The sequence below is a fragment of the Hypanus sabinus genome, chromosome 10 (assembly GCF_030144855.1).
Source record: "Hypanus sabinus isolate sHypSab1 chromosome 10, sHypSab1.hap1, whole genome shotgun sequence".
Taxonomy (NCBI): domain Eukaryota; kingdom Metazoa; phylum Chordata; class Chondrichthyes; order Myliobatiformes; family Dasyatidae; genus Hypanus; species Hypanus sabinus.
Genome location: NC_082715.1, coordinates 104808533 through 104824021, shown reverse-complemented (window position 1 = coordinate 104824021; position 15489 = coordinate 104808533). Strand labels below are relative to the sequence as shown.

Genomic DNA, 15489 nt, shown 5'->3' with positions numbered 1-15489 from the left:
TTATATTAAAGGGGGTGAACACTTGTGCAATCAATTATTTTCTATTTTGTATTTGTAGTCAGTTTAGATCACTTTGTAGAGATCTGTTTTCACTTTGACAAAGTTTTTTTCTTTTGATCAGTGTCAAAAAAACCAAATTAAATCCACTGTGATCCACTTCGATGTGGTAAAACAATGAAACATAAAAACTTCCGGGGGGCTGAGTACTTTTAATAAAATTCATCCTTTTCATTGAATTGTTTCTTTGGGAAGTGGTATGAAACTGGAGCAACTGGGGAAGCCCATGCTGTCATGGGGAGAACATGCAAACTCTGCACAGACAGCACAAAAGGTCCAGATGGAATCTGGTTCACTGGACCTGTATGGTAGCTCTACTAACTGTGCCTCTCTGAGTCTCTCAGATTTCTTAAGTAGCTTGGTCAGGATTCTTAGCCATGCTGAAAGAAGACATCTCTTAGCTGTTGAGTTTAAGAACAGCCGATAACCAATTGTAAATTATAACTAGAAAGCTGTGCGTGTTTACAGTTGTAAGGTATTTAGTATGTCATTGGACTGGTATCCATCAACCTGGACTATTAGTCCAGAGGAATGAACTGAATCCATATGACATCTGAATAATGTTTAAATACAAGTAATTATCTAAGTCTTCAATAACATGCTTTGATCTTTGGGAATTAAACTAAGATTATTGTGAGAACCTGTCTGGATCATTGATATCTTTCAGTATTCTCTTACTTGGTCTTGCATCTACCTCACTCCAGATCCACTGATGTAATTGACCCTTAAGTAAAATGCCTACCTGCTCATAATGGACGGAGAGTAAATCCTGGCCTTACAGCAGTGTTCACTTTGACTATAAATAACTTTTTAAAAAAAAAGGTTCAGAGTTCATACTGTAAATTTATTTTCATTTCATTATTGACAACTGAATATAGATATTTCAGATCATAAATTTATTGTAACTAAATATGCCTCTTTGCCACCTTATTGAAAGTGCAAATATGTGAATTATTTTTCATCTGTAAATTAATTTGTCACAAGCAAGATAACATTATGATGGGCTAATTTAAAAGTTTGGTTAAGTGATTCAGAAAGGGCACTTTCACAATAAGAATGTTTTTACTTATTCTCTTCTGCTTAAGTGAAATGCACATTTCAGAACTGCAAGGTAATCGTGATGAAACTAATGATATGGGGGAAAAAAGTGCTCGCAGAAGATTGATACCTGACTTGGAGATTAATGATGAAGAAAAACAGAAGCAGGGGGAGAAAGAGATTCAACAAATAACTAAAAGGAAGAAAACCAAGAAAACTAAAGGTGCCTAAGTTGTGCAAGTAAAAATTAATTTAAATTGTGATTTAAATTATTTAATTAGGATTTTAAGACTTACATTTTTGTTTTCTGTTGCCTTTGATACTTCAAAGAATAACTGAAAATTTTTAATCTCATTAGTTCAAAAGTCTAACACTTGCTTTTTCAAACCCAGTGTAAAATTAAGAGGCTATCACAAACCTAAAACCCAGAGAGATCCAGTTGAACGAGAACTTAAGAATAACAAATACAGGCTCCTAACCTAAAATGTTGATCACCCCTTTGCTTCTGTGGAAGCTGTTTGACCTCTGAGTTCCTTCACCTTTTTCTCTGGATTCTAACTTCTGCAGTCTCTCAGTTAATGCAGTTATTTTCAGCCTGAGAATTGGATTGAATTTAGCTTGGACTGATAGTCTCCAGCTGGTGAATGGGATCTTGTACGTTTGACAAGTTGCAACTTGGTTCTTGGTAGATGTAAATCAGTAGCAACAATGAGAAACAAGTGTGTAATGGGATAGACAGAAGGATGGAGAGGACAAAGTGACAGAGTAGCAATCTCTTTGTCCAGGTGTCTGTGCTTTTAAAGCTACAAAAGATTGTGCATTTGCTGGAAATCTAGAGCAACAGATAAAAAATGCTGGAGGAACTCACAGATCAGGCACTCACAGAGGGAAATGAACATCTGAGGTTTTGGGTTGAGATCTTTCATCAGGATTCAGTCTGAATAGAGGGTGTTGGCCTGAAAATTGACTTTTCATTTTCCTCTTATAGATGTAGCCTGACCTGCTGAGTTCCTCTGGCATTGTCTGTTATAACACTTTTGGAGTTGTACAGTTAATAGATGATAGGCAATTAGAGAACAGAAATCTGCTCTGTAGCTACTCTGTTTCTAATAAAAACAAAAGAGCGTTTGAAACTGTGAAAGCTAGAACACAGCAGTTGCTGAAAACCTAAACCAAAAGTGTGGAAATACCCAGCAAACTGGACCCCGTGTGCATAGAGGGAGAAACTGAATTAAGGTGGATCTTGTATTAGAATGGTTTAACAAACCAGGTAAAGCTGGCTGTCTGAAATAGTTCAATTCAGTATTGATTCCCAAGGGATGCCATGTGTCTAGGCAAATGAGATGTAGGTGAATAGTAGAAATGGGGCAGAGTTGATGAGAATGTTGGGAGGTTAAAAATGAGTAAGTACAGATTCATTGTGTCATTCTTTGCTGATCAACTAAATGGGAACAACTGCTGAGGAAGTCTGCACTTTGCGGCTGAATACCATGTGTCCACCATTGGGTACAGCTGGTAGATCTTCTACAGGTTTTGACAAGTAATTTTGAGAGTTGTATATTTGAACAAGTATATCAAGTCTTGGTGATTAACACTGGGGGGGGGGGGGGGAGAGAGAGAGGGAAAGGGAGATGAACTGCTAATTCCTTGTGAACATTTCCCAACAAGTTCCAGTCAATTAAGTTCAATTAAGTTGTAGCAAAGGAAATGTTTTTTTTTGGTGGGGGAGGAGGAGTTTGACTTTACAATGCATATTGATATTTATTGCTAAAGTGGCCAGTAAATCTTAGGGAATGTTTTCACACTGACTATTTAACTTAACAGTAAGAAGTTTTAAAAAAATTTGAAATTTTATTTTATGACAGTGAAAAAATTGGAGATGGAGGAAGACGAAGAAATAGGTGCAACAGTGGATGATGAACTTGAGCAGACAAAATCAAATAAAATTGCTGATGATAATCTAGTTCTTGGAGTAAACATCCATAGAGCAGACCTGTTAAAAACAGATATTATGACATCACACCCTTCAGTGAAGGTTCACGTAATTAACGAAGAGACTGGTCAATATGTCAGGAAAGAACACAGGTGAGATACAAGAATTTAAAATTGAGCAATATGTAGCAAATTCAGTTAAAAATTCAAAATGCAAAGAAAATTTTAGTTGTACATATAATACGTAATGTAATGAAACCTTTAAGAATTTACATTTGTAGAACATCTTTCCTTGAGATATCTTGTATCATTTCACAAATTGTTTTTTCACTTGTCATTGGGAGATAAGTGAACTAAGCAGTGAGTTAATTTACTTTCCTGTATAGAATTAATTCAGAATCTGAATCAGGTTTATTATCACTGAGATATGAAGTGCAATCTGTTTTGTGACAGCAGTACAGTGCAATACATAAAATGTACTATAAAAGGAAATCATGCAGCTCAGGATGTCTGAATTTCAGTGTATTTCAAACAGTGCACATTATTTCTGGTAGTCTCTTGTAAAGACTAGGATATTGAAACTGATATTGAAGTCGTCTCTTTTGAAAGGTGGCTTTTTCTAGGTGTTATACTTAAAATATCAATTATTTGCACCATTCTGAAGGTTAAACATATTATAATAAAAGGCAGGAATGTTACCACTAAACAGGCTGATAAATAATCTTGTGTTATGCATAATTTCAAGTTCCAGAAGTTGCTAAAATGTTTGTTTAGAAAATAATTAGGAAACTATCTGAAAATCAAAAGTGCAAAATTGTTCGCAAGGTATCCATATACCAGTTGAAGTTTGAAGTGGTCTGTAAATGTATCGTCCACACATTTGATGTTTAGCATCAATCAAATGGATGTTTTCCAGTGTTTTATTAAAATGTGTTATTGACAAGTTAGTAAGTTTAGTTGACAAGTTTATGCTGTATGGGCATACAGCAAAAAAGAAAAAAAACTTGAATTGCTTCAATTCCTGAGTTTGAAATTGATAGGCCACTAGCACTCAAAGTTAAAGGACATCAATGTTAGCACTTTTCAGTACATCAGAAAGATCCAGTGCATTAAAAACATCAGAGAAGAAGGAGTGTTGTAGCAGAAGTGTTATGTTTTTCCACAAGCTGCCATAAACTCCACTGAAGGTAATTGTTAAATAGTTTATTCTATTGATGAAGGATAAATACTTTCCACAACACTGGAAATCTCTCTTGTCCTAGCATAAAGGATTTTTTTTGTTCCACCTCAGGAGGTAAACTATGATTTAACACCTCATTGAAAAGAAGGTATATCTAATATTGTGGGTGGTGTTCCATGAATACAATGGCTTTGACTTTGTACTCAAGTCTCTGGAGTGGGATTTCAGGTCACATTTTAAATGCTTTAGAGGTCTCTTTCAAAGAGTAGTGTAGTTATTCATGATGACCTCATTCAACATCACCTCATATTCCTTAACATTAAATTTTTGGTTAAATTTCTATAAAGATTTTTCAGGTGTTTTGATGCAATAAACGGTGACAACAGTTGCACTTGAATATAAGCTAAGCGCACTGAGACATTTTAATGCTCTTGGTAATAACAAAATTATTTTTATTTTGGGGATAGGAGATAAAGTGCTTTGGGGACACTTAAGTTGAATTTATATTCTGTTAATTCTATTATGAGCAGTGTATTGCTTATTTTTAAAGAAAATGTGGATCCACATTTAAAGATGAGACTAAATCAGTTTAGGATGTAAGAGATGATCCAAGATGGCACCAGTGGAATCCTCCAAATTTGTTCTTTGGAAACATGAAAAAATGCATTTTCATTGGTAATGTTTTAACGTGTACAATAATAACCAAGTAATTTAATAGATGCAGTAATATAGCAATTATAATGTGTGTTCAGAAGCATACCACATCTTTGTAGTTAGCACTATTATAGACAATTTTACTATCTTGGCTCCAGTAGAGTGCAGCATACTCATTGATAAATTGGAAAAAGCAGAAGCACTGGACTTGATCTGAACTGCATGCAACTCACTTGAAGCACTCCTTAACTCTGTCAAAAATTAGATTTTGTAAATTGGTCATCAGAAATGTTAGGCCATATTTTGTGTAACCAAATATATAAAATTAGTCATTTTGTAATCTTCTCAGGCGTAATTTTGCATATACGGTGTTCGAAGTTTGCAAAACCACAAACCAATGAAAATGATTAATGTTACAAGAATGATTTTCAATCCATGTGTAACACTTGTATTATCTATAGGTTGCATTGGGCAACACATAACTGGTACATGTTTTGAAATTCTATATTTGGCAATTAACTTTGTACGGGCACTTGTATTGGTCTAAATGTTAATCGTCTGAGTAAATATGATGCTGACGTGCATGATTAAACAAATGACCTGAGTAAATCCGCAAGGTTGTTTGAATAAAAATAGCTAAATTAATAGCGAGGAAAAAACTTGTATCTATATAGTACATTGTTCTCAAGCTCTTTCAGATAGTTACACTAAAATGCATTGAGTTTTATCTGGGTAACTGTAGTTAAATGCCAGTTATTTGTCATCTGTCCCAGTTAATCCAAATCTCTATAAATTGTTAACTGTTCAGAATCCATTTTCTAAATCTTTGTCAGAGCAAAAGCCTCTTTTTAAAAGCTTGAAAAATTAAGAACATTTGCTTTATATTTTTGTCTCCCCACTGATAGCAATCGACATGTCACATCATATTATGAGCAAGACAATGTGGAACACATCCTTCCGATCATGACCCAACCTTATGATTTTAGGAAAAACAAATCAACAATTCCAGTGTGGGAGGAACAACTTGTCTTCAATGAGCGATTTGGTTACTTCCTGAAAGAATCCATAAATTCGCCTAGTACTCTTATAATCTTTGAGGTATTGAATGTTTTGGTTGTATATTAGCTTGGTGGTCTATACTATGTGCAGTTTTAGATGATAATCAGATATATGCATATTGTTCTGCCCTGAATTGAGTAACAGCTATGAGTTTAATTTAAACAGGTGTGCCCATCAATATTGGAATAACATCCAAAATAATCTCATGTGGATAGGGTGGTGAAGGAAACTTTTGGTATGCTGGCCTTTATAAATCAGAGCGTTGAGTATAGGAGTTGGGATGTAATGTTAAAATTGTACAAGGCATTGGTGAGGCCAATTTTGGAGTATTGCGTATAGTTCTGGTCACAAAATTATAGGAAAGATGTCAACAAAGTAGAGTATGGAGGAGATTTATTAGAATGTTACCTGGGTTTCAGCACCTAAGTTACAGAGAAAGGTTGAACAAGTTAGGTCTTTATTCTTTGGAGCGTGGAAGGTTGAGGGGGGACTTGATAGAGGTATTTAAAATTATGAGGGGGATAGATAGAGTTGACATGGAGAGGCTTTTTCTGTTGAGAGTAGGGGAGATTCAAATGAGGACATGAGAGTTAAGGGGCGAAAGTTTAGGGGTAACACAAGGGGGAATTTCTTTACTCGGAGTGGTAGCTGTGTGGAACAAGCTTCCAGTAGAAGTGGTAGAGGCAGGTTCAATATTGTCATTTAAAAAAAAATGTATAGGTCTATGGACAGGAAAGGAATGGAGGGTTATGGGCTGAGTGCAGGTAGGTGGGACTAGGTGAGAGTAAGTGTTCGGCAAAGACTAGAAGGGCCGAGATGGCCTGTTTCCATGCTGTAATTTTTATATGGTTATAAAGATTTCAATTGGTTGCATAAAATTTTATAGTTGATACAAAAATGCATCACTTTAAAATACAAAAATGCAAAGTTTACTTTTGTTTATTAGACTTACCTTGAGTTTAGTTCAATCTATCCAATATTATGCTAGTTGATCTGGAATGCCAGGTTTGGTAATTCTTTGTGATTGGATACCAGTCTTGTTTTTAGGTATGCTGAACTGGATAAATGGATGAAGATCCATTGTATAATCACACTACAACTCTACCCTATATTGGAAGAACACAGAAGAATGAGGGGATCTCACCAAAACATTCAGTGCTCTTACAGGGCTCTGTCTACAGGATAGATGGGGAATGATATTTCACTTGTCCTGGGCCTGGGTATCTAGAATTATGGGTCAAAGAAAGAGGTCAGACATTTCAACAAAGTCCAGAAATATCTTCAAGAGGGAAGTGTGTGGAATGCTTTAACTAAGAGGACTGTGATGCCTTGATTATTGTATAGTCAAGACAATCTGACAGATTTTGAGTATTATGGTGCTTTGCAGGAAAGTGAGATAAAATATCTTCCATACTGTTTATGCATAGAGTACTACAGCATAAAAGCAGACACTTTGACATGTCTAGTCCATGCCGAATAATAATTTATTATTATTATTCTGCCTAGTCTCATTGACCTACACCTGGACCATAGCCCTCTATACCTCCCCCATCCATGTACTTACCCCAACTTCTCCTAAAATGTTGAAATTAACCCACATCCACCACTTGCACTGGCAGCTCTTTCTACACCCTCTGAGTGAACAAGTTCCTCCTCATGTTTCACCTTTAACGTCTGTCACTCTCATTGAATGACAGAATAGGCAGGAGGGACATGGTGATCTATTTCTTACTGCTTGTTTTTCTCCCAGGCAGATCTCTGTAGAAAGAAAATCAGGTTTCTGAAACTATATTGCAATATTTTCTCTAGCTATTTAAGTTTCTACATTATTTTGGTTTTGGACTACCCTATGATTTTTGTGTGTCCTCTATTTGAAAATAACTGATTGCACTTGAATTAAGTCCATTTTAAACATTTAAATGAGGCAAACTGACTTTTTCCATTGCAAACATGAGGAAATCTGCAGATGCTGGGTGGACTTTTTCCATTATTTCTTCTGTATGCAGCTCTGGTGCCCTCCAGTGGAAGCATATCGGAATAAATTTGGTATCACATTTAGCTAGGATTTTGTATCGATTGGAAGTTCATTGGGGTTCCTGGGAATAAGATAAACAATGAAAAGTTGCATGAATGCTATGTCTACCCGCCCTTGTGGTTCCACAGATAGCTTGTGAACTCCTAATGTTGATGACCATTTGTATTGTTATAAATTTTTGAAAAGTTTACAGCTACACTATTATTTTGAATTTGACTCTGTTTCCCATGATCCTACATGGAAACGCACATATGTGGCCATGGATGAATTTTGTATAATTGAACTATATTCATTGCCCATGTTAGTGAATCAGAATGCAGAAGGATAATGGGAAGAGCTCTATTTGTTAATAATTTAGTTGAAGGAATAGAAAGAAACGTACAAGTTTCTCTGATAGCATAATACGTACAAAGGTCTGGGGGATAGGGGGACATACAGCTAAAAAGACTGGTAGGATACTGGCTTTTGTATAATAACAATCCAAAAAATTGAATGACGAACAATCTGCTAGAGGAACTCAGCAAATCATGCAGTGTCTGTGTTTTGACAATGCTTCACTCTTCTACATTAGGAGTTTGTACTGTAGCATAACCTGTATATTTGTATCTCCAAATAGAAATTGTGCTACCACTATACAAAGAATCAGGTAGTTAACACTTAAAAATATTGTAAGCAATTTTGTGTACCATTGAAGAATTAGTTGACCTTGGAAATGCAGTGTGGATTTATGTGGATTTATTTGGACTGCAGTGGTTTGGAGAATTAAAGGGTTAAAACATGGAAGGAGGCCACCAAGTTTCCATGAGCAAGCTGCTGAGCTCTACAGTTTTATTTCAGTGCACATTTAAAAGAAAAGCTTGAGTCTGTCTTTTTTTTTGTTAAGTGCTTTGGAGATTCCAACCACTGCTTTAAAGATGAAAAAAAGTCTTGGTGCTCCCCATGTTTCTTTTACCAGTCACCTTTTTAATCGCCTGGTTCTGGGCTCCTCTGCTGATGGATATTTTTTTTTCTCTTGTCACTGACAGGACCTTTCATGATATTAAGTTTCTCTTTCAGATCACTTTTTTTTCCAAAGGAGAACAATGCAAGCTTCTCCAGACCACATAACTGAAGACCCTCATCTCTGGAATTAATTTCATTTGATTAATCATAAATTTCTTGTTTTAATCTTGTATTTTTAAGAATAGTGACACCTCTTCCCTACTTCATCAAATCCCATACTTTACACAAAAGAAATTGCATCTGCAGAACTCATAAATTTATTATACCAGTATTTGAAATTAGTAGTAATTTCAAGAAACCAGTTCCAGCTAATCTGTTGCATAGAGTGATTGAAGTTTAGACCTGTGTGGGTGTATTTATATATTAAACGTTAAAGCAGAGGGTGCAAAGGTGTAAAGAAACAATTAGTAGAATTGCCAAATCAAGCTTCAAGCCTGGGAGAGTAAAGAGTCATCTTTTTTCTGAGGCAAATGTTGGCAAAGTACTACAGAGAGTTGATTTTGATATATATTTTTTTAAACTGCTTTTAGATCCTTGAGTTTGTAAGTATGGATGAAGCCAAAGGCAACTTCACAACTCAAAGTAGTGAAGGTGGTTGGCGCAAGATTGCTTGGGCTTTTCTAAAGGTAAGATGCTATTGACCAATTGCATTCTGAAGATAAAACAGGGAGCTGTTCCCAGTATTTTCAAGATTTCTTTGGTTGTTCTTTGCAAGATTTGTTCATTCAGTTTCTACTCCTGTAGAAGTTTTCCACACCATGCAGAATAGGGTGGCATATTTTGACAGGTTGATATTGCATAACCTGGCAGTATAATATTCTGGTATAAGGATATGACCTTGAACCGGCATAGTTAAACTGGGAAGACTGAAATTGTTTTTCTCTATATAAAAATACACTTGTTATAAAACAAGATCATGTAGAAACATAGAAGACCTACAGCATAGTACAGGCCCTTTGGTCCACAAAGCTGTGCCAAGCATATCCTTGTCTTAGAAATTACCTAGGGTTACCTGTAGCCCTCTATTTTTCTGAGCTTCATGTACCTATCCTGGAGTCTCTTAAAAGACCCTATTGTATCCGTCTTCACCACCGTCACCAGCAGCCCATTCTGCGCACTCACCATTCTACGTTTAATAAATCTATCGACAAATAAGTAACTTACTCCTGATATCTCCTCTGTACCTACTTCCAGGCACCTTAAAACTGTGCCCTCTCGTGCTAGCCATTTCAGCCCTGGGAAAAAGCCTCTGACTATCCACATGATCAATGCCTCTGATCATCTTATACACCTCTATCAGGTCACCTCTCATCCTCCGTCGCTCCAAGGAGGAAAGGCCGAGTTTACTAAACCTATTCTCATAAGGCATGCTCCCCAATCCAGGCAATACCCTTGTAAATCAATGATGTATGTGTCTATGTATATTCATAGAAAGATTTTATTATATTAAGCAGAGAAAAAAATGACTATTGACTATGGAATATCTTGTATTCCAGCTAAGATTATTTTCCCATTGTAGTATTGTATTTGCATATTAAATTTCTGAAGGAGGCTCCAGTTATATTTTTTGACTGAATTCTTAAATCTACATACCTGTTTGAATGAAGAACCCAGATCAATCAGCCACAGCACCTTTAAGTTACATTGCCATGGCCAAAACCTGGGTGCGGGACTCCAAGCCAGGCTGAAATGTAGAGGGATGAGGCCTCCTCCACCCTGCATCTTTTTGTCAAATGTGCATTTGCTGGAGAACAAAATTGGGGACCTGAGGATGACTGCTGTATGGAAGAGAACCAAGAGTCTGTTTTGCTGTATAGATTATTGAAATGTGGATTTCTCCAGGCACACCAGAGTCAGCAGTCAAACCAGAAGGGTTTGCACTTTACAGAATAAACCAAACCGCTGGTTTGGGAAAGACAAAAAGAGGAGCTGTGTGTTTCATGATTAGATTCTGTTTGGTGCTCTGACATAGTTGTTTTGTCGAACTTGGTTTTTTTCCCCAACCTTATACATCTAATGATCAAATGCTGTCCAATCTATTTAGCAATGGTGTTCTATTCCATAATCCTGACTACAGTTTGCATACCACCAATGGCTGAATGTAATCAAGCTCTCGTCATTGCCATGCAGTCGCAAGGCTGCAGGACCGGACAACACCCCAGGATGGGTGCTCAGGATGTGCATGGCACAACTGACTGGTGTGGTTGCAGACATTTTTAATCTCTCCCTCTCCCAGTGTAGCTTCCCCCCCCCCCCCCCCCCGCTTCAAAACAGGAGCACCATGCAAAAGCTTGGGCACTCCAAGAGATTTGAGCTCTCATAGATAACCTTTACCAAGGTTTCAGACCTTAATTCGCTTGTTAGGACTATGGCTTGTTCACAATCATCATTAGAAAAGGCCAGGTGATGCAAATTTCAAAGCTTTATAAATACCCTGACTCCTCAAACCTTGTCCCAACAATCAGCAGCCATGGATGGGCTCCTCTAAGCAGCTGCCTAGCATTCTGAAAATTAAAATAAATGATGTTCACAAAGCAGGAGAAGGCTATAAGAAGATAGCAAAGTGTTTCCAGGTAGCCGTTTCCTCAGTTCGCAATGTAATTAAGAAATGGCAGTTAACAGGAACGGTGGAGGTCAAGTTGAGGTCTGGAAGACCAGGAAAACTTTCTGAGAGAACTGCTCGTAGGTTTGCTAGAAAGGCAAATCAAAACCCCAGTTTGGCTGCAAAAGGAACTTTCGATCAGGAAGATTTAGCAGACTCTGGAGTGGTGGTGCACAGTTCTACTGTGCAGCGACACCTGCACAAATATGACCTTCATGGAAGAGTCATCAGAAGAAAACCTTTCCTGCGTCCTCACCACAAAATTCAGCGTCAGAAGTTTGCAAAGGAACATCTAAACAAGCCTGATGCATTTTGGAAACCAGTCCTGAGGACTGATGAAGTTAAAATAAAACTTTTTAGCCGCAATAATGCCGGTTAGAAGAATGGGCTGAACGTTGGCAGATGGAGTTTAATGCTGAGAAGTGTAAGGTTCTACATTTTGGCAGGAATAATCCAAATAGAACATACAGGGTAAATGGTAGGGCATTGAGGAATGCAGTGGAACAGAGAGATCTAGGAATAACAGTGCATAGTTCCCTGAAGGTGGAGTCTCATGTAGATAGGGTGGTGAAGAAGGCTTTTGGAACGCTGGCCTTTATAAATCAAAGCATTGAGTACAGAAGTTGGGATGTAATGTTAAAATTGTACAAGGCATTGGTAAGGCCAAATTTGGAATATTGTGTACAGTTCTGGACACCGAATTATAGGAAAGATATCAATAAATTAGAGAGAGTGCAGAGACGATTTACTAGGATGTTACCTGGGTTTCAGCACTTAAGTTACAGAGAAAGGTTGAACAAGTTAGGTCTCTATTCATTGGAGCGTAGAAGGTTGAGGGGGGATTTGATCGAGGTATTTAAAATTTTGAGAGGGATAGATAGAGTTGACGTGAAAAGGCTGTTTCCATTGAGAGTAGGGGAGATTCAAACAAGAGGACATGATTTGAAAGTTAGGGGGCAGAAGTTTAAGGGAAACATGAGGGGATATTTCTTTACTCAGAGAGTGATAGCTGTGTGGAATGAGCTTCCTGTAGAAGTAGTAGAGGCCAGTTCAGTTGTGTCATTTAAGGTAAAATTGGATAGGTATATGGACAGGAAAGGAGTGGAGGGTTATGGGCTGAGTGCGGGTAGGTGGGACTAGGTGAGATTAAGAGTTCGGCACGGACTAGGAGGGCCAAGGTGACCTGTTTCCGTGCTGTGATTGTTATATGGTTATATAAGCAAAGGTATGTTTGGAGAAAAAAGGGTGCAGAATTTCATGAAAAGAACATCTTTCGAACTGTTAAGCATGGGGGTGGATCGATCATGCTTTGGGCTTGTGTTGCAGCCAGTGGCATGGGGAACATTTCACTGGTAGAGGGAAGAATGAATTCAATTAAAAACCAGCAAATTCTGCAAGCAAACATCACACTGTCTGTAACTTTTTTTTCAAATCTTTTTATTATTATTATTCAAAAATACACAAGTACATCGAAGTAACAACACTGACAATGCCTCAAAGAAAAATTATCTTAAACCGTCTGTAAAAAGAAGCTGAAGATAAAAAGAAGATGGCAGTGCATGCAAGGCGGCCCAAGAATCTCACAGAACTAGAAGCCTTTTGCAAGGAAGAATGGGTGAAAATCCCCCAAACAAGAACTGAAAGACTTAGCTGGCTACAGAAAGCGTTTACAAGCTGTGATACTTGCTAAAGGGGGTGCTACTAAGTACTGACCATGCAGGATGCCCAAACTTTTGCTTTGGGCCCTTTTCCTTTTTCTGTTATTTTGAAACTGTAAAAGATGGAAATAATAAAGTAATTTTGCTTAAAATATGAAGAAATGTGTCATCTTTAACTTTATGCCTTTTGGAAATCAGATCATCTTTTACTCGCTTAGCTATTCACAGTAACAGAAATTTTGACCAGGGTGCCCAAACTTTTGCATGCCACTGTATGTTGTGGAAAGTGTATTGACTGGCTGTGTTACAGCCTGGTGTTCAAAATGCTACAAAAAGTAATGGATTCAGCCAGCAGCACATCATGGGTAAAGCCCTCTCAACCATTGAGAACGTCTGCATGAAAACTGTTATAGGAAGGCAGTATCCATCATCAGGGATCCCCACCACCCAAATAATGGCCTATCTCCAATTTAGAATCTCAACATGTGGACCAGACCTAACTTTTTTCATATTTTCTTTGAAACTAATGGCATTATGATCTCTAGATGCAAAGTATTCAGACACAAACTGCTGTTACCTGCCCTGTCTCATTCCCTAATAGCAGATATAAGTATCACACACTCTTTCATTGGGGCTTCTACGTACCAGTTAAGGAAGCTTTCTGGAACACATTTGATAAAGTATCCCATCTAGTCCTTTTACAATATGGGAGCATCACCTATTGTAACAAACTTTTTATTTCTTACAACAGTTTGTGATCACTCTTTGTTCCACTAAATCTCTCTGCTGGTTGGGTGGTCTGTAATATAGCCCCATTAATGTGGTCATACCTTTCTTATGGGCGGAACTGAGTAATAAGGCCTCACTGGACAAGTTCTCCAGTCTGTCCTGACTGAACACTGCAGTGACTTTTTCCTTGGCTAGTAACATGGCCCTTCCTCCTTTAATCCCTCCCACTCTGTGGTGTCTAAAACAATAGAACCCCAGAATAGTGTGCTGCCTGTTCTACCCATCCTGCAACCATCTCACTAATTGCTACAATATCATAATTCCAGGTGTTAATCCATGCCCTGAGCTCATCTGCCTTTCCCACAATTCTCCTTGCATTGAAATATATGCAGCTCAGGACATTAGCTGCACTGTGCTCAACCTTTTGATTCCTGAAGATGTCTGAAGTATTAACATCTGTCTCCACAACCTCTCCACTATCTGTTCTGGTGCTCTGGTTCCCATCTCTCTGCAACTGTAGTTTAACCCCCAGCCCCCCCAGTGTTGCACCAACAAACCTTCTTCCTACAAAGATATTAGTCCCCTTCCAGTTCAGGTGTAAACAGTCTCACCTTCCCTGGAAGAAAGATCCAGAAATCTTAAACCCTCCCTCCTACACCAACTCTTAGTCGCATATTAAACTGTAAATTTCTTTCTATTTCTGGCCTCATGAGTACCCCATGTGTACTAATCCTGAACTCACAACCCTGGCGATACTGCCCTTTAACTTAGCACCTGACTCCCTGAACTCGCATTGCAGAGCGTTGCCACTCTTCCTACCCATGTCATTGGTACCTCTATAGACCATGTTCTTTGGCTGTTCATCCTGTCACTTAAGAATGCTGTGGACTTGATCCATGACATCCAGGAATCTTGTTTTCATCTATAGCAACTTTTTCTGTTTCACTGAGTAACGAATCCCCTATCACCACAGCCTGTCCTTTCTTCCCTCAATGCCAGAGACATCACTGTTTTGACTTTCGTCTGCTAGGTCATCTTTCCACTCCCACCACCAACAATATCCCATGTGGAATACCTGTTGTTGAGGGGGTGGCCACAGGGGTTACTCTGCACTGGCTGTTTAACCCCTTTCCCCTTCCTGTTTGTCACTCTGTGTCTCTGTTCAGCTGCAGTCATCAGAGACACTGGGCATCTCCCTGCTTTCCTACATCCCACAAGAGGAGCATTCAACTATGCTGCCTGGTATCCCTACTGTTCTAACTGAGCAAATATAAAGACAGAAAAAACAATAATTAAACTGTGGGGAAAAGAATCTACCTACCTAAGGCTGAAGCATCGAAGAGCTAAAGCCTCAAAATCCCTACTCTAACACTGTTGACTCCAACATTGGCTGCTCCATTTGCCCCGCCTTATTTTAATGAGCTTTTGCTAGTCAATTCCAATCACTGACTGGGCCGCTGCTCAAAAACATCAAACCATGAGTTGATGCCTTATGTAATCAGTTGACAAACCTGAGTGAACTACGCCTTCTCGCACTTCGGAT

General features: G+C 38.1%; 1 protein-coding gene across 2 annotated transcripts in view; it reads left to right on the top strand.

The window, feature by feature from the left end:
- ahi1 (Abelson helper integration site 1) overlaps positions 1-15489 on the top strand; it is a 191103-nt gene that overhangs the window by 16012 nt on the left and 159602 nt on the right. For both annotated transcript variants that reach the window (XM_059982486.1, XM_059982485.1), the window contains exons 5-8: positions 1143-1318; positions 2961-3180; positions 5767-5959; positions 9488-9583. In XM_059982486.1, coding sequence (XP_059838469.1) covers positions 1143-1318; positions 2961-3180; positions 5767-5959; positions 9488-9583 — 685 coding nt within the window. The remainder of the gene's footprint in view (positions 1-1142; positions 1319-2960; positions 3181-5766; positions 5960-9487; positions 9584-15489) is intronic.